Below are 27,526 nucleotides of genomic sequence, written 5' to 3'. Positions count from 1 at the left end.
CGACGCGATAACCCCTGAAAAAAATAATAATAATTACGCATCCGTGATCTTTCTCCTGGCAAAAAAAAATCCTCATTTTTGCTGATGGAAGCTTGAATCTTCTACATCAGGTTTCTCGGATACGCTGAATCTGACGGTTTGATTTCAATTAAGATTCCTTGCCTTTTAGGGTATTTCGCCCCTTTTTCAAAAATCAGGCAATTTTTCTCAGGCTCGTAGCTTTTACTGCGTAATACTAAACTTACTGAACCATATATATTTGGAATCAACATAATAAGCCAATTCTTTTGATGTAACTACTGATATAAAAATTCACTTTTTTAGAGTTTTGATAATTATTGAGCAGCATCGCTCCTTACTTACAGTTCGTTACCACGAACTGTTTAACAAGTTATCCTGTTTTACAAAACTTTTCTATAGAAGCAACTACACCATAGTTCATCTCTTTATGTATCTTATAATTGGATATCAGACTCTAAAAGACAATTTGTTAAGCCTCTAGGTTGATGCGTTGAATGGACAGTTTCGATTGGCATTCCTGGCTTATAAATCCACAAACAACATTGGATTTCTTGGTATTCATTGCTATAATCGTTGGCTCTGCACAAACCTCTCTCAAATAATGTCATGAATGCCGTTTTTAGATGCCGTGGATATAATTTTTGGCACAGTCGAACGGTGTTTGTCATGACTTATGATTAGCGGTAAATCAGCACTATTGCTGACACCAGAAATCTTGCTATAGAAAGAACAAAACTAATAACTAATAAAAAGAATTTTTTAAATTGAATGACCAATTATTAAATGAAATTCTATTATTTATTCGACTATCCTCAAAATTTAATTAAAGAGGATAAGATGTTTGTTTCTAAAAATTACTATTTCTAAGTCTGAATTTTAAAAGTCTAAGTAAAAAATTTCTATGTCTGAAACGCGGTTAAACGCTAATTTCAGGGTAAAAAGGGATAAAAACATCAAACAAGTTGGAAAGCAACAGCTTACTTAAAACTGGATAATATTAATTAATTTTCCGTTGTACAAATCCGAAATTTTGTCAGTTTCATCAAGAAATAAAATATATACAAAATATAAATACAATTTTGCCATAAAATTTTATAATAAAAACATAATATTTTCTTTTATGACCAAACTGCTTGTCAGACTATCAGAGAGATACAACAGTATTTTTAAGACCTGAAAACAAGATTAAAGCATTTTCAGTTCTGTGCTCAGCAGATGGGCATCAGAAGCAGTAATTCCACAATCCCAACATTTCTGGAGTTTTTACTCCAGGGCGTATTTACATGAATTCAAAACATAAAAGAGTAAGTAGTATTAATAAACAAAAGGGTAAACTAATCCAAAAACGCGTCCCAACTTCAAAAAAGATTGGAAAATAAAAGTTTTTTTTAATAAATTACTGGATTCTTAATGTGTCATGTCCCATTTGCCCTTTTGATATTCAATAGAATAAATATATTTAAAAATGACACGCGTGCAGTGTGGTCACTATTTAAGTAGTGTTTTACCTTGAATGTCGATAAACAATTTTTCCCGACTGCAAAGCAGTGAACTTTCCAAAAGTACATGGAACATGAAGACAGCATTCACGGGTCAGGATTGAACTGCATGAAGTACATCGAAAGAGAGTATTTGCTGAGTTGTGTATTGCATGGTTGCTGTTCATAATCCCAGTAGCAAGATTCAAAGCAAGATGAGAGAAAAGACGAGATTGAATGCTTTGACGCTCAATTTTCAAAATTTCTTCAGTTGTAAACATATCAGCCAATCTAAAAGTTAATAGCGATAGTATTTTCAAAAGTTCAAGTGAGATCTGAATTTCTTGACAATAGTTCTTTCGTTAGATATGAGGAGGGGTGTTTAACCTGCTAAGAAAAAATGGTTTGAAATTTTTTTCGAATTTTTACAAAACAGAATTTGTTTGACAATTAGGCAATTTGTGACGAACTTCCAAATAGGGAAATATCCAATTTTCTTCTCTTATGGGGAAATGTTCGTATATAGAAACTCTGTGGGTAACAAGTTTTTTCCAACAATTGTGTGCAAAATAAAAGGTATAACATGGAAAACTGACATTTTTTAGGTGGGTTAACAGGCCCGTCACCTCCTCCTTCCCCTTCCGTAGGAGACATGACTGCTCCTATTTCCATAAAATGTATGAGCATCTGATTTATTATAAAACTAGTTAAGCTTTAGTGAAAGTAGATTAAACCTGAATAAAATCAAATTTATTTTACCTAATGAGGATTTGAAAAGAGAACCCTAGGATTTTAAACAGAACCTTCAAAATTTCAGTCCAGATACCAAATGTATAATCAAAGTGAAAAACCTTTGGATTGGACGTAAAGGCTTTTAAGCAAACAATCATGACCAAGCAGTCCACACATTAGGCTGGCGTTCCAGGACTTGCAGGCTTCACTTCTTCTTATGGAAGTAATGGACTTATCATAAGCAGCACAGTAGTGCCACCTAATTAAAGAGCGAAGTTGGTTCTACGTATTAATGTTTTGTTTTTTAGATTTCCCCAGTTTTTTAGCTTTCCCATTACTGCTACTATTGCTACCACTGCTACTACTCCTGCAACCATTACTGCTACCACTACTACCATTGAACTAATTCTACAGAGTTTGAGTGCACGCAGGCTGTCAAAAGGACGTGTCAGCAATACCTCAGGAATAGTTGACAGAATAAATTTGAAACTTTCAGGACTACCTCTACTACTACTAATACTACAAACTAATACTACTACTACCACTACAACCGTTACTAAAACTGCTATAACTACTTCCACTACTTCCACTATTTTCACTACAAGGGCTACTTCTTATGCTACCACTACTACTATTGCTACTACTGCTACTACTACTAATTCTATTGCGACTGTTTATAACTGCGACTACTTTCGACTGCGGTGTTTTGGACAAAATGACTGAACGGTCCAGCCAGTAACGATGATTCTGGGGATTACAAGTCCCCACAGTTCTTAGGGTAAGGGCTATAAATTATGCAAGCAGTCTATTGTTTACATGCAGGATTTATTATTGGGAAACAAAGAGGAGTAGGGTTAACGTATCCTATACCTTCTAATGAACAGGATGGTATTTACGCTTTGCTGAAAACAAAACAAAAAAATGTCAATTTTTCTCTTTCAATACGTTAATAGATCCAAAATTATTGAGACTTTCAGGAAAACACATCTTAAACATATATCAAACTACCAACCCATATTCATTTGTTCTTTTCAATAATCTTGATTATTATAATGATATTTATTTATTTTATGTTATGAGAAATAAAACCACATTGCTCGAAATAATAATTATTTTTAGTAAAGCACAAATGACGTTCCGGTATTTAGGAAAAACAGGGAAGGGGGTGTTAGCTCTATTTGTCTTTGTGGCAATTTCTTTGCGTTTTAAATTTGACTTGATTATCTATTGTAATTTCTGTTCGTTTCAGGGTTTTTTTTTCTTTATTGACAGCGATAGTGATGGCTAAACAATGTTTTAGCTTTCATTTTGAACAAATTTTAGTTATTTCATTATGTCTTATTTACTGTGATTTACACTCCATATTTGACAAATATGTGAAATACAGCCTCTGAATTGATCTTTAGTCCCATAAATTCGTAGATGTAAGCTTCAGAGTCAACGCTCTAACATTGCCTGGAGTAAAGATCCATGATAGGGCTTTAATGTGTAATTTTTTTCCAGTGCCACTTCATATGGGAAGGGTAGTCTTAGGTGCCTCGGGGGTTTACACTTGATAGAAAATTGAAAGGTATAGCGTTTTTTTTTTCTTTTTAACTAAAAGCGATCGGAGGGCAAACAGCACCCTTCCAAACCCTTTTCAGCTGCCTTTCCCACAAAGATATCTCATCAAAATTTTGGAATAACTCTTTAATTCAAAAGAGTCTAAAGATCAAATAACTATGCCTTCAGGGATGGCATGTCCCATAGAGCACTTTGGGCAAGGGCTGGGAGTTCTGCAAGTTATTTACTTTTTACATATAGGATTTATTATGGGAAATTTACTATGATGAAACTTCAGGGACTGTTGAGGGTGGTGTTGAGCTCAACCTAAAAACAGTATGTGCATCTATTTTATCAAAAAAGTGTATCTGTAATTTCTTAGGACCGGCTTAGGGTATAAGTTTGAAAGTTTCGGGGCCGCTACTACAACTACGACTGCAAATGAAACTACTTGCGACTGCAACTACTTTGAATTGCGACTTGGACTATTTGTAACTGCAGTTACGATCACTTCTGACTGCAACTGCTTGCAACTGTGACTACTTGTGACTTTGTCTACAACTATACGACTTGCGTCAGCGACTACTTGTGACTGGGACTGCGACTAATTGTTACTGTAACTACTTACGACTATTACTGCGACTACTTGCAATTACTGTGACTTGTCGTGACTGTGAATACTTTTTACTGCTACTGCAAATACTTGCGTCTGTGACTGCATCTGCATCTACTTGTGACTGTGACTACTTTCGACTGTAACTATGGCTACTCGTGGCTGGGGCTGTAACTACTTGGACTGCAACTACTTGCAATTGAAACTGCTTAAGACCACGACTACTTGCGATTGTAACTATTTGTGACTGCAAATGTCACAAATAGTTACAATCTTGTGACACCGTTACAATCAATGTCAAATAGTTACAATACTTGCTACTGCCACTGTGACTACTTGTGACTGTGATTACTTGCGATTGGGACTACTTGTGTGTGTGTCTGCAACTAAAAAAAAAAAAAATCAAATGAATTTACTGAAGAAAATCTGCATTGTCAGTTTAATATACATATGCTGATATTTATTCCTAAAATCTTAATTAATTTTTAATTTGTTTAAAGTTATAAAAGTGAAAACATTTAAAGGAATTTTTTTAGCAAAGTACAAATTATATTCCGGCTTTTTGAAAGCATAGGGTTTAGAACCCTAATCAGATTAATTGCTGCTCGTTTTAATTTTAACTTATTTCAATTTCTGTTTATTTTGAGCTTCATTTATTTATTGATACTGATTTGTCGTAATTGCGTGCTTGGTATATTATTTGATTCTATTTTTGTTCATTTTTGGTTTAATGGAGTTCTTTACTTTTTTTTAAAACTTATTTTGTGTAAAAAGTTTTTTAAGTTAATTTCTGTTCGTTTTATATTGTCATAGTCTTTTTCAGGGAAAAAGCCTGAGACTCTTCTAAAGTTAAACAACTATCCCTTCCATAAGAGCCTTAAATACCCCATGGGTATAACTTACAACCCTTGTAATAATCTCTGGGGTTTGTTTCAAACCCAAAAGCCTTGTTATATGATATTCAGACAATTTTAAATAGAATGGCTATCTCAAAATTTCTATTAGACGTACTTCGGGACAATACGACGTGTGTGTTGAGCAGAGAGGGTAGCTCTGATCACTTTGACCCTTAAAAAGAGCACTAGAGTGCCTGGTTACCAGTCCAAAGATCCCCCTTCGAAGTTTATATGACCACACTTTCAATAAAAACCCTATATGTCCCCAGGGCTTAACTTACAACCCTTGTCCTGAGGGCTGGGGGGATTTGTTATCCTCAAAGACATAATTTTCAAACCTTTCTGATAGGCTTAACAAAATGGCTATATCAAAACTTTGATTGGAAGCGTTTGCGGAAATGATAGGCGTGGAGGGAGACATTTGCCCTCTGATCGCTTTTGACTAGTATTAATTTAAAAAACTTTTTCTACAAAATAAGTTTTTCAAAGAAAAGTAAAGAACTCCATCCAACAAAAAATGAGCAAAAATAAAATCAAATAATCTACCAAGCGTGAAACTACCCCAAATCAGCATCGATAAATAAATGAAACCCATAACGAACAGAAATTACATTAATTAACCGAGTCAAACTCAAAACGAGCAGATATTAAAATAAGTTGGTCACAAAACTCCTATGCATATTCTTATTACTCGGTCAACCAAAGAAATAACAACTCCTCTTTTTATGCAGGGAGAGTGGTTGGAGGAAAAATGCAAATACCTATCGTTATGCGTAGGCTTTCTATAAATAGAAAATTCAAGACCAGGAGACTTATTGAAAATTAAAACATTTAGAAAAGGAAGTTTGTGGTTATGTTCTAGTTCTAAAGTGAACTGAAGGTTAGAGTCCAAAGTGTTTAGATGAGTTTCAATAAGTCTCCTGGCCTTGAATTTTCTATTTATAGAAAGCCTACGAGTAACGATAGGTATTTACATTTTTCCTCCAACCACTCTCCCTGCATAAAAAGAGGAGTTGTTATTTCTTTGGTTGACCGATTAATAAGAATATGCTCAAAGCCTCGCATAGTCTTAGATTTGAACTATATTAAGGACACTTTATTTTGCAATGGCTATCCTATAAAAGTACTTGAGACCATTATAGAAAAAAGACAAAAAAAGGCAGAAAAGAATGCATCAAATCCACAAACCCCAACATATACCGTCCCATTAGGGGATGGTAAGAAACTTTTCAGTGTTCTACACTGTATTCCAAAATTGAGTGACAAATTGAAAAGAATCCTTAAGAAACATAAACTTAATGTCGCCTTTAAGAATTCAAATATTACACAGAACTTTTTTAACAACGGCAAAGATAAAACCAGCCCCATTCTGGGTAGTGGTGTTTATAGAATTCCTTGTTCTTGTGGCTGTTTTTATGTTGGTAGAACCCAACAGCAATTGGGGGAGAGGTTATCTGAACATAAGTCCTCAATCGACAAGGTCATGAGGCTACGCCAAAGGCCTGAGGTTTTTGATTCCGCCTTGGCGCAACATGTGTACGAGAGTCCACACCATTTCATTTTGTTTGACGAAACCTCGATTGTTGCCCCCGTTAAAGGTCTCACGCAGGTTTTCAGGGAGGCAGTTGAAATAAAAAAGCACATTCACCAAAAGGTAGCTCTCAATAGGGACACTGGAGAAATTTTTCTAAGCCCCATTTATGACAAAATTATTAATTCTGATCGTTTTTACATACATCCACAAATTTATATTGTGCAATCGAATAGAGTCTCCGATAATAGTCAAACTGGAAAGCGATTAGCCTTTAAGAGTGCTTTACGCAAAATAAAAATTCAGAAATGCCATTTAGACTTGTGTTTTTTATTCAGTTACCCTTTCACGGTTACTAGGAAAGAATCGTCCAATTTTAGTTTGGTGTTTTTATTTTAAGGTTTGGTTTTTATATTTTTATCAGTTTTCTTCTGCACTGAGGACGGTCAAGCGGAGGTCTTGACCGAAATATTTGCATAATTTTTCAATTTTTTCACTGGCTGTTAATTGTCCTCGTTGTCTTCCCTTCTTCGCGATTTTTTGTTTTATCATGATTAGCTAGTGTGGTCTCAGAAATTATTTAGCCCTTCAAATTTCCAATCGAAAGAGCCAAGTTTTTACGACAACGCCTTCTATAAAAACCTTATATGCCCCCATGGCATAACTTAAAACCCTTGCCAGGAGGGTTGTGGGGGAGTGTCCTCCTCAAAAACAGGTTTTCTATCTGGAAATCAACTACGCGGAACAAAATGGCTATCTCAAAATTTTGATTGGATGTGTTTGGGGGAATGATGGGCGTGTGGGGGGGGGCAGTTGCCCTCTAATCACTTTTGACTATTAAAAAGGCCACTAGAACTCTGAATTTCCAATCGAATAAGTCCCTTTTGAAGTTTCTACGACGACCCCTTCCATATGAAGTGCCCTGCTCTAAAGGAAAAAAACAATAGATAGTACATTGTGCCAACATCGTTCTTATACACCCTCAGGACATAACTTAAAATCCTTGCCCCGAGGGTTGTGGGGGAGTGTCCTCCTCAAAAACATATTTTCTATCTGGAAATCAACTACGCTGAACAAAATTTTGATTGGATGTGTTCTGGAGAATGATGGGCGTAGGGGGGGGTGGCTAGTTGCCCTCCAATCACTTTCGACTATTAAAAAGGACACTACCCCTTTGAAAGACCATTCGAATTAACATTGTTAGAAGTTTCTACGACAATAGCTTCACTAATAACCTTATCAGCACCTAGAGAAGAGCTTAAAACTCTATATGCGAGAGTTGGCGTAAAGTGTCCTCCTTTAAAAGACAATTTATATCAGGAAATAAACTACGCTGAACAAAATGGTCATCTCAAAATTTTGATTGGATGTGTTTCGGGAAATGATGGGCGTGGGGGGGGGGGGGGTGAGTTGCCCTCCAATCACTTTCAACTATTAAAAAAGGCACTAGCCACTCCAACTTCCAATCGAATGAGCCCTTTTCGAAGTTTCTACGACAACTCCTTCGATACGAAGTGCCTTGGGGAAATGATGGACGTAGAGGGGGAGGGGGGGCGATTCTTCCTCCGATTACTTTCGACTATTAAAAAGGGCAATAGCCCTCTCAATTTCCAATCGAGAGAGTCCTTTTTGAAGTTTTTACAACAACACTTTCTATAAGACATTATATTCCCCCACGGCATAACTTACAACCTTATCTCTGAGGGCTGTGGGGGGGCTGTCATACTCAAACACATAATTTCCGGACCCTTCAACTACGTTCAACAAAATGGCTAAATTATTTTTGTTGATCAGAAGTGTTTGGGGAAATTATGGGCATGGGGGGCATTCACCCTCCGATCGCTTTTGACTATTATTAAGGGCACTAGTCCTCTGAATTCCCAATTGAATGAGTCCTTTTTGGAGTTTCTAAGACAACGCTGGCAAAGACTTAATTTACAGAATTTTCAACTACGTTGAACAAAATGTCTATATCAAAATTTTGATTGGATGTATTTGGGGAAATAGTGGGCGTTAGTTGCCCTCCAATCACTTTCGACTATCAAATAGGGCACTAGCCCTTTCAATTTCCAGTCGAATGAGCCCTTCTTGAATTTTCTACGACAACGTGGAAACTTCAAGAAACTCCGTAGAAACTTCCATTTTGTTCAACTATGTTGAACAAAATGTCTATTTCAAAATTTTTATTGGATGTTTTCGGGGAAATGGTAGGCGTGGGAGGAAGTTTCAAAGTTTTCGAAGTTTCTATTACAACGCTCTCTATTAAAACCTTATAAGCCCCCAGGGCACAACTTACATCCTTTGCCCTGAGGGGTCTGGGAGGGGGCGGTTAACATCCTCAAAGACATAATATGAAATGGTGGGCGTGAGAGGGGGTTAGTTACCCTTCAATCAGTTTTGACTAGCCTATTAAAAAGGACACTAGGCCTTTCAATTTCCAATCGAGTGAGCCCTGTTTGAAGTTTTACGACAACGCTTTCTATAAAAAGCTTATATGCACCCAGGGCATAACTTACAACCCTTGCCCTGAGGGTTTGGGGGGTTTGTCATCCCCAAAATCATAATTTCCAGAACTTTTAACTCCATTGAAGAAAACGACTACTCAAAATTTTAATTGGATGTGTTTGGGAAAATGGTGAGCGTGAGAGGGAGGTTAGTTGCTCTCCAATCACTTTCGACTATTAAAAAGGGCCCTAGCCCTTTCAATTTCTAATCAAATGAGCTTTTTTGAAATTTCTACGACAACATTCTCTATAAAAACACTTTCTTGAACTAGTGTACGTGAAACCCTTTGAGGAGATGAATCTCCTCAAAGGCAGACAGTTTTATCACTAGCTTTTCTATATTTTCGCTTACTGAGGGCTAGGGTTTGTTCTTTATTAGATTGTCACTAAGGGGACTACCATGCCAACGCCGGTATATCTTCTTTTAGACTCATCACATACATATGAAAGCTGCTGTTCGAAGCTTATATGGTTTCAAGGTACTTGTCAATTCTTCAGAACACATTTAAGAATTTCAATCTATATAAGATCTAAGAAAACCAGTTTCATAGCCACAAAGAAAAGTTACAAGTGATTGACTAAATTTTACTTCTATAATTTGGGCTATATATTTGCATTTAGTGGGTTGGGGGTAAAATATAGCGGGTCTAGAATTCAAAATGTATTAGCTTTCTATAAGAACCTTATATGCCCCCAGGGCATAACTTACAACCCTTGCCCTGAGGGCTCTTAGGGGGTAATCATCCTCAAAGACCGAATTTCTAGGACTTTTATCTATGTTGAACCAAATGAATATCTTAAAATTGTGATTGCATGTGATTGAGGAAATGGTGGATGTGAGAGGGGAGTTAGTTGCCCTCCAATTACTTTCAACTATTTAAAAGGGCACTAGCCCTTTCAATTTCCAATTGAGTGAGCCCTTTTTGAAGTTTTACAACGCTTTCTATAAAAAAAAACATATATATGCCCAAAGGGCATAACTTACAACCCTTGCCCTGAGGGGTTTTGGGGGTTTGTCATCCTCAAAATCATAATTTCCAGGTTTTTCAACTACGTTGAAGAAAATACCTATCTCAAAATTTTAATTGAATGTATTCGGGGAAATCGTGGGCTTGAGAGGGGGGTTAGTTGTTCTCCAATTACTTTCGACTGTTAAAAAGGGCACTAGCCCTTTCAATTTCCAATCTAATGAGCTTTTTTGAAGTTCCTACAACAACACCTTCTATAAGAACCTTATATGCCCCCAGGGCATAACTTACAACCCTTGCCCTTAGGGCTCTTAGGGGGTTATCATCCTCAAAGACCAAATTCCCAGATCTTTTAACTACGTTGAACAAAATGAATGTCTTAAAATTTGGATTACATGTGTTTGGGGAAATGGTGGGCGTGAGAGGGGGGTTAGTTGCCCTTCAATTACTTTCGACTATGAAAAAGGGCACTAGCCCTTTCAATTTCCAATCGAGTGAGCCCTGTTTGAAGTTTTACGACAACGTTTTCTATAAAAAAAAACTTATATACCCTCAGGGTACAACTTACAACCCTTGTCCTGAGAGCTGTAGGGGGAGTTTCATCCTAAAAGAAATAATTTCCGGACCTTTCAAGTACGTTGAACAAAATGTCTATCTCAAAATTTTGATTGGATGTGTTTGTGAAAATGGTGGGCGAGAGAGGGGGGTTAGTTGCCCTCCAAACACTTTCGACTATTAAAAAGGCCACTAGCCCTTTGAATTTCCAATCTAATGAGCCCTGTTAAAGTTCTACGAAAACACTTTCTATAAAAACCTTATACGCCCCCAGGGCATAACTTACAACCCTTGCCCTGAGGGGTTTGGGGGGTTTTCATCCTCAAAGACCTAATTTCCAGAACTTTCAACTAAATTGAAAAAGTACCTATCTCAAAATCCTGATTGTATGTGTTTGGGGAAATGGTGGGCGTAAGAGGGTGGTTAGTTGCCCTCCAATTACTTTCGACTATTTAAAAGGCCGCTAGCCATTTCAATTTTCAATGGAATCAGCCCTTTTTTAAGTCTCTACGACAACACTTTATATAAAAACCTTAAATGCCCCCAGGGCATAACTTACACCCCTTGCCCTGAGGGCTGTGGGGAGGGGGGTTGTCATCCTCAAAGACCTAATTTCCAGAACTTTCAACTACGTTGAACAATAAGGCTATCTAAAAAATTTGATTGGATGTGTTTGGAGAAAAGGTGTTCGTCAGAGGGGGGGGGGGGTAATTTCCCTCCAATCTCTTTCAACTATTAAAAAAGGCACTAGCCCTTTGAATTTTCAATCGAATGAGCCCTTTGTCAAGTTTCTATAACAAAACTTTCAATAAAAACCTTATATGCCCCCAGGGTATAACTTATAACCCTTGCCCTGAAGACTGTGGGGGGAGGGTCCGGTCAAAGATATAATATCCAGAACTTTGAACTGCGTTGAACAAAACTACCTCAAAATTTTGATTGGATGTGTTTGGGTAAATGGTGTGCGTTGAAGGGGTGTTAGTTGCCTTTTAATCACTTTCGACTATTATAAGCAATTTCCATTTCCAATCGAATGAACCCTTTTTTAAGTTTATACGCCAACGTTTTTTATAAAAACCTTATATGCCACCAGGGCATAATTTACAACCCTTGCCCTGAGGCCTTTTGGGGGGGGTGGTCATCCTCAAAGACCTAGTTTCCAGAACTTTCAACTATGTTGAACTCAAATTTTGAGTGGATGTGTTTGGGGAAAAGATGGGCGTGAAAGGGGGGTTAGTAACTGAACTAGCGCTCGTTAAGGCAAGACATAATTTTTACTTCGTGATAGTTCTCAACTGTGATATCCAGTTTTATTTCAATTATTGCACTGTTGATTCTGGGGCCCCTTATATTTGGATTTTAGAAGAAAGGGGCCCACGCTCGTAAGTTTTTTTGAAATGTCATTTTGATGAGTTGAGGAAAGAAGCGAGCGTACTGTATATTTAGCGATATATTAATTACCGATACAATATAATTAGCGATGTCTCTCACGAAAAAGTATTTTGATGAACGTATGGACAACTTAAAACAACTGTTAGAAAATCTTCGTACGGAGAATGCAGCGTTGAAACAAGAGAACACTGGCTTGAAATCTGCTCTTGTGGCAGTTAAAAACCAGGTTTTAAGAACTGAATTGTATTTTAAACGCAATAATCTTCTTATCCATAGAATTCCTAAAAAGGAAAATGAAAACATTGAAGAAACCGTTAATGATTTTTTATCAGAAATGTCGGTACGAAACTAAAGGGATATTAAGTTCACGGCCATCTATAGACTTAGAAACAAGACTAAAAGTCCCAGGAAACAAAACTCGCATCCGGCATCGGACCTTATTCTTGTATCTGTTCTAAATCTTCGACATAAGGACAATATTATGGCTTGTGTTGGTAATCTAAGAAATACAGGGAAAAGCGTCAGTATTGACCTTCCATTCGAGCTGGCTAAACGTCGGAAAGGGTGTATCCCATTTGAGCGCTTTCCCATTTGAGCGCCATGGCGCGCAAATGGGAATTTCCTATTTGCGCGCCGTATTTTAATTAGTTCAGTTGTGTCCCATTTGAGCGCCAGATAATTAGGTCAGGTGACCTAATTGCGTAAGCGATTGCACAACCGTTTACCCACAAAATTCATCCAGTCTACGGCATCCAGCGAAGGACAAACAACGACCTCGAATCATGTCACATGCGGTTTAACCGAAGAGTCGGTCGCTACCACCCGAACTTGTGGCAGTTTATCTCTTTCCTGAAGGAAGAACAAGCAGTCGTCGATTCTGCAAGGACACAGCTACTCCAGGGTCATGTCATCCATCGGACGAACAAGAAGTATGCAAGGCTGAACGAACGACTCGAAAAGCTGTCGACGGAGTACAGGGCTGGAACTCGAACAGCAGACGAGCTTCTCTTGGGTGTCGCACATAACATTTCGCCGGATGTGTGATATTAGCAGTTTTTGTTTGTATTTTTACCAATATATTAATTTGAATTATCCGTTTTTGGCACGATTTTTGGGTGATTTCGTTCCATTTCTAAACGATCGTTGTGAAATAACTCTAAAAAAAGAGCCGAATATTTCGACTTGACGAGCAAGCCTTCTTCATCGGCAATCAGTTCTTACCCTATGAACGTGCGTAAAATCTTCACTTATATTCTTCACAAGCTTAACAAACGTTTAGCTTCTTAACTCTCAGTACAGAGTTATTTCACAACCATTGACCCAATAAAATCCTCAGTTTTGTTCGTTGTCTTCGTGGCAATAAATATTTGTACAGGTCAATGTGGCAGCAAACCACGCTTCATCCACCGCAAAATCACAATTTTGGGTTTGGCGCTCAAATGGTACTCCGTGGCGCTCAAATGGGAACAAAATTCCGTGGCGCTCAAATGGAACAAAATTCCGTGGCGCTCAAATGGGAAAGCGCTCAAATGGGAACACCCCGTTGGAAAGAACTTTTGAGTACGGGTTATAATTTAAGAAATTGTAAAGTTGCCTCCGATAAAGTGTCTCATACCAAAGTGGTTCAAAAGGGGACTAGGTTGTGGCTAGAATCTAAAAAGACTTCTAGTTCTAACTGGATCAAGGTTGATGACGCATGCTACGACCCACTTACCCTAGTTTTCCCCTCGGTCAATTCTGATTTCGATTCTGACGCATGATTATTAGTGAGTGCTCGCTTCCGCTTAATATACTATATCTTCAAAAAATGTGCTGTTCGTTAATGTTATTTGTCTTTTTGTATTTTTCCCTTTTATTTGTGTTTCTCTACCCTCAGTATTTACACCTTCCTGTGCTATTTTACTTGTTATTTTTTTTTGTTTAAGAGCAAAATAATCAAGTTCATGTCATAGCCTTTTTAATTCGGATTAAGAGGTTGACGTCACTGGTGTTCACGCGACTACAGCATGGCTCTCTGTCACCTGCATGGGTAAGTAATTATGGTTGACACTAATTCTCTATTGGGGATTAACGCTAACATAACACTAGGGAAATTAAATGATTATGAATGTGGGAGAGTTAATTTTAATGAAATTATAAATAATCAGGTTGGTAAAGCCCCCAATATGAATTTTTATGAAAATTTTGAGAATATTATTGATAGTGTGTTTGTGGAGGAGCTGAGATTTTGGGACTCCGGAGCTCGGTGGGTTGATGCACTCCCGGTTGTGCATCTAAACGTTCAGGGCCTAAATTGCTCGTTTGATGATATTCAATTATTATGTAGGAATTCGTGCCCTGCAGTTATCGGTCTCTGTGAAACATTTTTGAGCGAGAAAAATCAGGTACTTTTGGATATTTCCAGTTATATGTCGACATATCTTAACCACAAGACAGCCCATAAATGTGAACTCAGATTTTACATCCGAAATAATTTTCAGGCTATACTAAGACATGATTTATGTACAAATAATGAAAAGGTATTTGAGTCACTTTTTATAGAAGTCCCAATCAACGCTAAGGAAAGGTTAATAATAGGCGAAGTATATCGTTCTCCAAGTGGGTCTATAACCCAATTTATGGAAACATTAGAAGGTGTTCTTGGAAAAGTTTGTTCTGAAAAATCCGAAGTTGTATTAATGGGCGACTTTAACCTTGACCTTGTGTAACCGTTACCTAGACAGGCTTCTGATCTTTTGTCTCTACTGATTTTGTATGGAATACATCCGTGTATAAACATACCAACAAGGATTTCTAATCAGTCAACAAAATTAATTGCCAACACTTTTTCATCCCTACACTCTATTAAGAACGAAGTACTGCTTTCTGATACTTCCGACCATTTGCCAGTTGCAGCCTTGTTTCCAATCCTCCAAAATCCACAAAGATTAGTCCCCCAAGATACATCGAGATTCTGTTGCTCACCAGTGGAGCTGGATAGACTGAAAGAAGATCTGAGTACATCTTCATGGGACTTTTCATTACCAGAAAATATTAATTTGGGCACTTATAACGATATATTTGGCCAGTTTTATGACACTGTCAAGGAAAAATTCGCGGCTTATTGTCTAAAAGCTCCTTTAAGGAATCCTCGATCAAGAAGATCAACACCCATAGCTCCCTGGCTAACACCGGGAGTCCTCAAGTCAATAAATAGAAAGCAGAACCTTTGGAAAGAGTACAAAAACAGACCAAGTGATGCTAAATTAGAAGCATTTAAGTTGTACCGTAATATGCTGAAATCAATTATTCGGAGAACAAAAACAGTGTATTATACTAAGAGATTTGATGAGTGCGGTAGAAATATAAAGAAGACGTGGGACGTGATTAAGGAATTTAGTCGGCCATCGAAAAAACTAGAAGGTCTCCCTAAGTCTCTTATGGTAGACGATCAACTTATCACAGAAAAAGGCCAAGTACGACATCATATGAACAAATTCTTCGCGGAGATAGGGAAATCAACTGCTAATAGTGTTTCTCACTGCTCGATGTCTCAGACTTGGAAGCAGTTCCTAGGCCCCCCGTGCTTGAAATCAATGGCTCTTGAGGACGTTACAGTGCAGGAAATTACAAATATTGTTTTGTCCTTAAAGAATTCTTCAACAGGTTTTGACAAAATTTCTGCTAAAGTAATTAAACATATCCTTCCGTCGATTATAACCCCACTTTGCCATTTGATTAATAGGTCATTTCAACTAGGAGTATTTCCTCAACGTCTTAAATTGTCGCGTGTGATAGCTCTCTTTAAAGGAGGTGACCGTGAGGATCCTGGGAATTATAGGCCGATCTCTCTTTTGTCAGTGTTCTCTAAGATATTTGAAAGGCCAATGCTCAAACGTCTGGTAAGGTTTCTTGAAGCTAAATCTTTTTTCCATAAGCATCAGTTTGGATTTCGCGCAAAGTACTCTACAGAACATGCTTGTAATAAACTTCTTCAGTTTATACGACAATCTTTAGACTCTAATCTTATTCCTGCAGCCATTTTTCTCGATGTAAAGAAAGCTTTTGACAGCCTTACACACAAGATTCTCATTGGTAAACTTTCTCATCATGGTGTGCGTGGGGAAGCATTGTCTTGGCTCTCTTCATACCTTACTGACAGATCTATTGCCATGGAAGATACAGACAAGGAAGTTCCAATTGAATACGGAGTACCCCAAGGTTCTATTCTTGGGCCAACCCTATTCCTGATATCTGTGAACGACCTCTACCGACTTCTAAACACCCCAATTCCCAATGTTTGCTGTGGATTGTGTCACAAATGTTACTCTCAGACTATGTCGGCGTCCACATCTGATAGTCGAGAAGAACTGGTATCATTTGCAGATGACACTACTCTAGGTGCTGCAGCTCCGGATGAGTCATCCCTTATTCTAAAGCTTCAAGTAATGACTGAAAAGATACTCAATTGGTTTGACATAAATCAACTAGCTTTAAATGTAAAAAAGTCGTACCTTCTTATTTTTTCCCGTACAGGTGTGAGCTGCCCCACAATTACTGAGCTTCCTACACCAAGAGGCTCCATAAGTCGCCCCCCGGATCGATATGTGCGATTCCTGGGAGTTCTTTTGGATGAAAATTTATCGTTTAAGTTGCACGTTCAAGTAATAAGAGTGAAAATTTCCCGTGGACTTGGAATCATCCGTAAACTAAAGCGTTTATTTCCTTTTCCTATACTCCGTCTTTTATATTTCTCTCTCATTTTCCCTTATATATGCTACTGTTCGTCTGTGTGGATGTCTACATTTTCTTCTGTACTTGCTCCTGTTCATATTCTTCATGAGAAAGCGGTAACAGTTCTCCAGTCGACTACACACTCTCCTGTTAATCTCCTTAAGATTAGAGATATTTATGTTATATCTCTAGCTTCGTTGGCATATCAATTCCTCCACGGAGATCTCCCATTTTGTTTTTCTGGACTACTTAAGCCAGTAGGGGAAGTAAATTCTTACTCAGTTCGAAACAGGGAGGATGTTATGATTCCGGCTACTCCCTCGGTTCGTTCAGACTTTGGTCTGGTCGTGACTGTGGGACGTGCTTGGAACTTGGTTCCTGCTGAGATTCGTCAGTCACAAACACTTGGCTCCTTTAAAAGACAGATGAAAAGTTTCTTATTAAAGCTAAATATTAATTAGTTTATAGTTGTTGTATTGTTTTTTTTGTTGGCGTTGGATCCTCGATGATGTAGGGAATTTTTCATTTTTGATTTATTTTTTTATTGTCGGGTGATAGGAGGGTCGCTGTTTCGTGTGGACTGTCGGTGAGTTGACTTCTTTTCCTTATAGATTTATAAGTTAGACATTGTTTAGTATTGTTTAGGCCAAGTTTTAATATTAGTCTTTTATTCTGTGTCGTTTCCCAAATAACGGGCCATTGAGCCCTTTGGGATATTGTTTTTGTCATTGTTATTTATGGAAATAAATGGAACTTGAACTTGAACTTGAGTTGCCCTCCAATCACTCTCGACTATTAAAAAGGGCACTAGCGCTTTGAATTTCCAGTCGAATGAGCCCTTTTTGAAGTTTTTACGACAAAGCTTTCTATAAACACCTTATATGCACCCAGGAAATAATGTACAACCCTTGCCCTGAGGGCTGTGAGGGGAGTGTCCTCCTCAAAAACATTATTTCCATCTGGAAATCAACTACGTTGAACAAAATGGCTATCTCAAAATTTGGATTGGATGTGTTTGGGGAAACGGTGGCCGTGGAAGGGGTGTTAGTTGCCTTCCAATCACTTTCGACTATTAAAAAGGGCACTAGCCATTCCAATTTCCAATCGGTTGAGCCCTTTTCGAAGTTTTTACGACAATTCCTTCGATACGAAGTGTCCTGATCTAGAAAAAAAAATAACATTGTGCCAACATCGTTCTTTACTTAGGCAGCGCTATTGCGCTGCCTAGGGATTCCTGGAGTCAGCTCCAGGAATCGTTCAATGGTTTTAATGTTAACTTCCAATATTTAAATCAAAACTCCAAAATAGCTCTAAATGCTCTTATTTGTAATTGAAACGCCCAATTCCTTGCGGTTTGGATTCACATACTAACCGATAAATGTAGAAATGCCCCTGTGTACAATAGCATGCTGATGTCCCTCCATTTTCATTTTTTTTAATATTTCTTTTAACAAGCTCCATAAAAAGAGTTGACATAAATGTACTGACGATTATTATTGTTACTAGTCGCATTTCACGTAACGCCAGAGCTACTTGTGTGACATTTATCTCTGGATCACCATGCTATACGAAATGTCTGCTGCGAGTAGAAAAGTGAATCCAAACAATATATATATATTTTTTTCTCGCAATTCAGAAATTTTATGCTCAAGTCTAAGCGGTACCAACCCATAATCTTTATCTATTGTTATCAGTTTTAACTGGCAGCACTAGTACGCCGATCTTCGCTCGGTGAAAGGAACTTTAGGCATAAACAAATATTCAGTACCCCCCCCCCCCCTTCTGTAAATGCTTACCCCATACCCTGATTTACACAAAAAGAACTTTTGTGTAATTTGTCAGATTTCGATTTTTTTTTTTTTTAACAAAGTAGCACAGAGGAAGGTAATTTTTACACTCTATGTGTCAACTTCTTCCATCTGATGGCATCCCTGGAAAGTTTTAATCAAAGTAAGGTTTCGACTACAATGCCGCCAAGAACTGTTCAGATTTTCCGGATATTCATAATCAAACAGTGTTCAACGAGAAGTTAATAAATCACGTAATTTTTCTGAATCCTTCAAATTAAAAATACTGTAGCTATTCCTAATGTGAGGAAAGTTTCCAGGGGGACTCTTCATGGAGGAGAATTTTCGCGGGGATATGGGAAAATTTTTCCGTTATGTTTTTTCATTGGACAACATCCTTTTTTGTTACTTTAAATTTTTTTTAAATGGAAAAACAATCCAAAGTGCACTTTTTGGGTGCCATGTGGCACTTTATGAATACTTTATTAAGACAAGTTTATAAAGAGCAATTGAATTTAAAATGTGTTTATAAATCAGCCCACAATTAGCTCTCTATGATATACATGTGTCCGGATCAGCCTTTCCATTCCAAAAATGCTTCCTAAATCGCGCTTTTAGTGTAACATATGGAACTTCGCGTCTAATATATAAGCCCTTAACAGCTTTACGTCTTTTATGAGTCCTTAAACAGTCCTCTATGATGTTCCATTGCCTCAATAGCGAAAAAGAAACATAAGAGGACATATCACTGCTGCCAATGTAAAAAGTGATTTTTTCTTGTTGATCGATGAGAGGGATTGTAATTTTATTGTACAAGGTTTCAACAATGGTAATTCAAAGGGTGTACCTTTTGGTTTGCTAAGACGTCATTTTCAAATCACATGCAAGTGAATGACACGGTTCACGGGGCTGTTGGAATAGCGCGTAGTTGAACTGCGATATTTAGTCTCCTAGGATGGGTGCGAGTTGAAGGAAGTGGAAGGGGGATATGTACCTTAATATGAACTTTAAAGCTGGCAAAACAGCCGGGCTTATTAAACTTACCATTACCTACGCTTGTTTACAGTACACTACTATCGTCTGCAGCAACTCATTGCTGACGGCCTTAGTAAAAGCTCAGCCCACTACTTAATTAATGTTTGTTTGATGCGTGTGAATTGTTTATTTATGTGTTCTGTAATGTTTTTAAATTTAACCGAGTAGCGTCTTTGCTAAATAGTAAATATTCTTCGTTATCCCTTGAAGACAAATGTCCTATAAATATATGTTGGGCAATGTAGAACGGGCTATCTTTACTTTTTAACGTTTGGTACACCCTCCCCCCCCCAAACAGGTGGAAGAACGCGTGCACACATGGTCCCAGAATCGGGAAAGGTGGACTGCTACGTATTCTGTAGATTATTAATTCAGAATAAGCACGTCCGTAGGCTCAGCAATATAAGATAGCCAAACTTTCAGTTCCTTAACCAGTTCCGTAAAAGGCAGCTTTGTACAGCTCTGAACTTTGATGTGTTTTGTAACGTTCATGGGCGTAGGGAGGGGGGAAGCTCCCCCCCACCCCTAGACCTTCAAATTTACATTAGATATGGCTGAAAAAGCAGATTGTTGGAAAATCAGTTGATAAAAGGCCCTCCATCACACTATCGACTGCCCCCCCCTAGACAATATGCCTCCGACGCCCATGGTAACGTTGTTACAAATACAATTTGTATCAGTGTTATTTGGTTATAACAGGCTAATAAAACCGAAAATGGGTAGAGCTCTTTACTTTCTTTCTTTAGCTCATCAACAACTTTAAATAAGCAATGGAAAGTAGAAGAAGGAGGTATTGAAAAAAGATTGGATTTGATTCCCATCTTGGTCTTCTTATAGTAACACAATAACAGAAAGTGAATATGATCTCAAATTTGACCCTATTGCCCCCCCCCATAAAAATTCTGGAGCTACGTCCTTGCTCTTGGAAATGGCAAGGTTTTTATATTTCTTATCCTTTGTTTGTGTAATGACTTTAGCTTTAATTGCATCAATTTTCCAAATTTTTGACCCCAACCTTGAAATGGGTGTATCAGATAAAATCTTCCACCATACTTTCGTCTTTTCACTGTTATTTTGGATTTCCAACATTTTTTCTCGATATTTTTTGCCTTTTGACCAAGCAATAACTCTTGTGCTGTATGTACTTCTTTAGCTAAATGTAGTTCTAAAGCTTTCAACTCCTTTTTTGGCACTTTTTCACCGTTTGATGACTCCTTAGCAATATTAAGCTGTTTGATTTCTTCAAGCTTCAGATATTTTTATTCCATCCTCAGCATGGCTGCATCATTTGATGATTGCTTACTAGCATTTCTGTCCAAAATCTCTTGGTCCTCTTGCATTAGCACAAGTAAAACCCCATTAGTAGCTGAATCAGTGACATCTTAATTACGAGGTATCTCCCTTTTTTTGTGAGCTTTAAGTTTTAAAATCTGCACTTGCACTTGCACTTTTTTTTTTTAATATACCTTTCTCCTGGCTGATTTGTCACATTGAGTTGATTCACTTCAGATATACTCCCTTATCACTAGAATTTCACTCATTTGATTATTTAAATATTTTCATCCACTACTTTTCAGCCTTTTTTTGGGAAGCTCTCCACCCTGTGGTGAATCTTTACCAGTGTTTGGCTCTTTAATAGCTTCAAATTTCAGAATTTTGACCCTATCTGGGTTGCAACGGTAGCGGCAAGCTAGTAAGAGACGATCACGTTCCATGCTAAGAAATACAATAGCCGATAACTCCTAAAAATGGTGTCAGATCGAACTACAAAGTATGCTATTAGAACTGCCTTGTCCTAAAACCCTATGAAGGAAACTTACAGTCCTTTTACTTGAACAACAAGGAAAACCCACCCGACTTGATAAAGAAGGAAAGTGGCTGAAACCACGATATTTCGCATCGACAGCATCTCTTTTTCCATTTTTTCATTCTCTCAAGCTAGTTTGGTACTGAAACATCATAGAGAGCTGTTTAATGGCTAATTTTAAAGTAAATTGGCACATCTAGCGCCTTTTGTAATTAAAAACAACAATATTGAAAATAAAATTAATACTTGTATAAAAAACTGCATTTTCATGTATAATTCTAGAAAGGCTCTATCACTTGATGATTCCTTGCCCATATGAGTATTCAGGAATTAAAAGCCTTAACACAAGAATATTGAAGAGCGGGGGTTTGGGGGGCGGCAGCCCCCCATCTTTAACTCCTGACACGATCAGCTAACAGTTAGTCAAGCAATAATAAGTAATAAACTGTACAAAAACGTGCAGAAATTATTTGAAAAAAACTACGTTTTCTAAAGAGTTAAAGAGGCTGAGTTAAAAGGTCGAACCTTTAAACGTACAGGGATTAGGAGGCACAGTGGGGGGGCTACCGCCCCCAAACCCCCCACTTTCGCAGCCTTTAAATCTAAAAAAAAATTCTTTAAACTGAAAGTAAGGAGCGATATTAAAACTTAAAACGAACAGAAATTATTCCGTATATGAAAGAGGCTGTGCCCTCCTCAACGCCTCGCTCTTTACGCTAAAGTTTGACTTTCTCACAACTCTTTTTTTAAACAATAAAAACTTTAGCCTAAAGAGCGAGGCGTTGAGGAGGGCACAGCCTCTTTCATATACGGAATAATTTCTGTTAAAGGGGGGTTGTGACAACGACAACGACAACGTTAAAGGGGGGTTGTGGTGGGAAAAATTAACATGGGCTAATATAGGAAAACGAGGTTTTTCGTAAATGTAATTTCGGGGGATAATTTTTTCGGTCTGAAAATATCAAAAGGCCCTAACAGGCCGAACTCTGCTTCGAATGAGTCCTCATTCAACCGGATTCGTTGCCAACTGTGGCCTGTAGGCGTGGCTAAGAAAAAAAAAAGAAATGATGATGAATTTTAAGTGGCTATATTTGGTTTTTTGAAAACAGGGAAGGAGGGATCGGATTGAGCTGAAATTTCGAGAATAGGCTCCTGGGCACTAGGAAACCCTGACCTTTAAATTTCAGCCCAATCAGACAACTTTAATGGGGGGCTTTTGTTGGCGGGCCCAAACTTCCGGCCCAGTTTACCCCATGAAGATAAAGTCGGAGGAGGATGAAATTTTGCAAGTTTCTTAGTTTGAGCTTGGGCTACAAAATGCAATCACCGCCGTCTCTCTGCGACCTCTAGGACCTGAAATCGCTTAACATTGTGGTGGGTCGCCTCTTTATAGAGGCACAAGTGTGCCTCCTTGACGTCCTATACCTCCGGGTCTTCTTGAACTAGTGTACGTGAAACCCTTTGAGGAGATTAATCTCCTCAAAGACAGACAGTTTTATCACTAGCTTTTCTAGACTTTCGCATACTATGGGCTAAGTTTTGTTCGTTATTAGGTTGTCCCTAAGAGGACTACCATGCCAACGCCTGTATATCTTCTATTAGATTCATCACATACATGTGAAAGCTGCTGTTTGAAGCTTGTATGGTTTTTAGGTACTTGTGAATTATTCAGAACACATTCAAGAATTTGATCTATATAAGATCTAGTAAAATCGGTTTCATAGTCACAAAGAAAAGTGACAGGTGACAGAATGCATTAGACTTATAAAATGTGGGGCTATATATTTGTATATTAGGAGGTTTGGGATTAAAATATAGAGGGTCTGTATTCAAAATGTATTAGCTACAATTGTTTGCATATTTTGAAGTAAGAACTGTTTTCTGACTTCACACTGTCCAAATTCTTTACCCCTACCACTATCCCTAATGTGCAAATATGTAGCCCAAATTATGTAAGTCCAGTGTATTCTAACACTAATACTAAAATTTCGATCGCCGCTGGTGCCAAAAACAATTTGATATGTGTAAAATCAATAAAACTGAAAACCTTAAAAACACAAAGCTGAAGGCTGAAGCCCAAGCAGATCAAGAGTAGAAAAGTCATGGAAAATATTTTGACATACAATGAATAATTAAACACTCATTTAGGAATTTGTTCTATATAGGCATCGATGAGATATCTATTATCAGGTTTTGAAGTATCTAAATTCTAATCGTAGTTTGAAAACAAACTAACTTGTGTTGGTTTAATTATGAGGGTAAAATATATATGAAAAATCAGAATCAATGATATTGCTTTAAATGGGGCTAAGGAATTTTTTTCCAGTGTCCCTATTAAGAGCAAGTTTTTGGTGAATGATTCTCTTCATTTTAACTACCTCTCTAAATGGTTCAATAAGAAATTTATGTTTTTTTTTACGTCAGGTTTGGATAGTGGGTTCTTAGAAGTTATTTTCTACATTATCGGCACAACAGTTCAGCCGAATTCTGTATTAATAAGCAATTGCGATAAGTTGTAACTTGGGCATCGTAAAACAAATCTACAATAGTAAAGCAAAATGAACAATATCATTTTTTTTAGCATTACAAACTAAAGCTTATAAAATATGTCTTACGATTAACCTACGAGCCTACAATAGTAAAGCCAAAACTTAGCGATATCCTTTTTTATAGTATTGTGAAGTAAGGCTTACAAAGTATTTCATACGGTTCTCCACAATTTTACAAGTCTTAAAGCTATAGTTTAATACTTGTAGTTGAAAAGTAGGACCCTCAAAATAATTGACTCATTTTGCCAGCAATTGTCGGTTATAAGTGTTTGTCGGATGGGAACATTAGCTGGTTAGCGCCATCTCAGAAGAATTTACTATTGATCAACAATGCTGACAAACAGAACCAGCAGAAATGAGATACGCTATTGATTGAATATCGTTCAGTTCAGATATAATTTAGAGTCGTTTTCCGTTTTCTAAAGGAATTCCTGTGCAATAATTAATAACATATTACATTATCGCTTGTGCGAGGTTTTGGCTTAGAGTCTTGGGTTTAATTTTGGATAATTAAAATTCAAAATTCTGAAATTTTTAATAAAATTTAGTTTCAATTTAAATTAAGATTAAAATTTTGATTTACTGAAAAGTTTAAAATTGTAACGATCAAGTTTCACAAAAATATAGTTGGATATTTAAAAAAAAGATATCCTATTGATGAGTTAAAAATAAATAAGACACCTTTATATTTGCTAATTCTAAACAATTTTTTTGAATTATACAATTTTTAAAATAGTGCTGAAATTATTAGAGCATTTTATGGCTTATTTTCATATTTCAAACATATTTCTCCAAAAAACTTATCTTCTAGTTCAATCAAACGTTCCTTAGCAAAACATCACAGTGTGGTCGCTCCCCCTAATCTCTTTGAAAATTTCTCAGAGTATTTCTGATAAGAATAAATGAATGGAGACTGCATATACTATTTAAACCTGCATTCTAGGATATACACTAAAATAGATGGCGTGAATTTCAAAATAATAGACCTTTCTAAAATCGAATTTGTATTTATAATTTGACGGCGATCTACAAGAAGCTGAAAACCTTAAAGTTATTCTACATTCCAATGTTTCAGTAATCTTGAAATAGTATTTGCTTTGAATGGAAAGGTAAAGTTTAAATTAAAATATTATGAAAGTACCATCAGGTGTTCGTTTATGTCGGTTCGGTATTAGAAGCCCTGACCAGTAACTAGGAAATCTTGGGTTCAAATCCCATTCCAGCAGCGAGTTTTTCAAACAATCTTCTTCTTTATTGTAATAAAGGTAATGGGAGGAATGGGGGTGCTGGAAGGCATATGGGCTCACTTCATTCTTCCAATTATATAAATTGAATATCCTTGCATGATTACACTATAGAGAATACTTGATTTCTGCAAAAATGCAATTCTACAAGACAAAAAAGGGTTGAGAGAACACAGGGGAATTGGAGAGGCCAAGGGTCCACTTTGCTCTACAGGGGTGTAATGTACTATAGGGACGGGGACAACTGCCCCTTCGATATCCCAGTTTGCCCCCCCCCCACACACAGATGAAATTTAGTTTCTTTAAAAATCTTGCCAAAACTAAGATACACTTACATAATTGAAGCATCCATAGAAACAGATAAATTTCTTTAGTATACCTTTGCCTTTTTGGTATTTTATTGCTCGTTTTTCATTTTTCCCTTGGTGGTTTTCATTTGACTTGGGACCATTGACCCATTTTGGCTCGTCAATCATAAAAATGAAGAAACTTTCGTGAAAATGGGGCCCATTTGAGAGGATAAAATCCCCTCAGGACTGTCTTGTAACAAGAACAACATTCTTAACAGCAAAATAAATTATTATGCCAACTCAGGCACATGCAGAAATTAGGGACTTTCTGGTCCCTACTGGCCATAGTCCCTTCTCATCCTCAAGACACTGTAGATAATCTAAGAAACGCTTCTCTATTATTGCTTTTACTTTAACATTAATTAAAAAAATAACTTTCCGAAAAATAAGTTTTTCAAAGAAAAGTAAAGGCAATTTTAAAACGTAAGCTCAGCAGATACAAATACCTTCTAAAATTCAAACTCAAAACGACCAGAAATTACTATTAAAGAATAAATGAAACCCAAAACGAACTGAAATTAAATAAACATTCATAGCAAAAACCTACAACAAGTAATAATATAAATGAATAAATAGATCTTAAAGCGAGTAATGCTTAGATTGAACATGAAAATCAAGCTTAAAACGAAAAAAAAATTTTCCTCTTGAAGTATAAATGAAACTTAAAACGAACAGAAATTAAATAAACAGTCAAGGCAAACAAACATACAATAGATATTAATGTAAATTAATAAATAAATCTTAAAACGAGTGGAACTAAAATTAAATATGCAAATCAAGCTTGAAACGAACAAAAATCACTACAAACAAGAGTTTAGGTAAGACCTCCTTCTCTCACTGTATAAGTCTAAAACCTACTGCGTCATTGGCGCTTTACTGAAAACCAATTTTATGACAAATATTTTCTTTTGTACTTAATATTGAAAATAAACATTAAAATTATAATAACATTTGGAACTGATCAGTTTAATTTACTAGCTCTTTTTAAAGTTGTTCAAGACGAATATAGTTTCACTACAAACAAGTGTTTGGACACTGCCTCCTTTCTTAACTGTAAATAAAAACCAAAAGTCAACTGCATCATTGACGCTTAAATGAAAACGAATTATATTACAAATATTTTCCTTTCCAGTTCTTGCAATATTGACATAAAAATAAAATTACAGGAATATAATTCCTTGAAATGATGGATATTTCAGTGATAAATATCATTATAAAGCAAATGTTCAGTCTCATAGTGCTTACACCTCAGAAGACTGTTCAAGACGCTGACGTTCTTCAGTAAAGCGCCAATTACGCTGCAGGTATTGACCTTTACAGTGAGAGAAGGGGGTCATACCCAAACCTTGTTTGTAGTGATTTTCGTTCGTTTCAAGCTTGATTTGCATATTAAATTTAAGTTTCACTCGTTTTAAGATTTATTTATTAATTTTCATTAATATTTATTGTGTATTTATACTTCAATAGGAAAATATTTTTTTTCGTTTTAAGCTTGATTTCATATTCAATCTAAGCATTACTCGCTTTAAGATCCATTTATTCAATAATATTATTACTTGTTCGATGTTTTTGCTATGATTGTTTATTTGATTTTTGCTCGTTTTGGGTTCTATTTGTTCTCCAATATTAATTTCTAGTGAATTTAAGTTTGAATTTTGGAAATTATTTTTATATGCTGATATTAAATTCAAAATGTTCTTTACTTTTCTTTTAAAAACTTATTTTTAGGAAAGTTTTTTTAATTAATTTTTGTTCGTTTTTGATTGCGAAAAGTTTCAAGTTTTTTTAAATTCCTTATTTCAAAATAGA

The 27,526-nt window shown here is 36.7% G+C and overlaps 1 protein-coding gene across 1 annotated transcript in view; it reads right to left on the bottom strand.

Moving 5' to 3' along the window:
- Nucleotides 1-27,526, bottom strand: part of LOC148950745 (SANT and BTB domain regulator of class switch recombination) — a 205,171-nt gene that overhangs the window by 110,717 nt on the left and 66,928 nt on the right. The window contains exon 4 of the mRNA XM_089091935.1: nt 1,530-1,790. Coding sequence (XP_088948061.1) covers nt 1,530-1,790 — 261 coding nt within the window. The remainder of the gene's footprint in view (nt 1-1,529; nt 1,791-27,526) is intronic.

This window comes from Artemia sp. Qi Xiang Cuo, chromosome 7, assembly GCF_049724085.1.
Source record: "Artemia sp. Qi Xiang Cuo chromosome 7, ASM4972408v1, whole genome shotgun sequence".
NCBI lineage: Eukaryota > Metazoa > Arthropoda > Branchiopoda > Anostraca > Artemiidae > Artemia > Artemia sp. Qi Xiang Cuo.
Note: the sequence above shows the minus strand (reverse complement) of the source record. Positions and strands in the feature narration are given on the sequence as shown.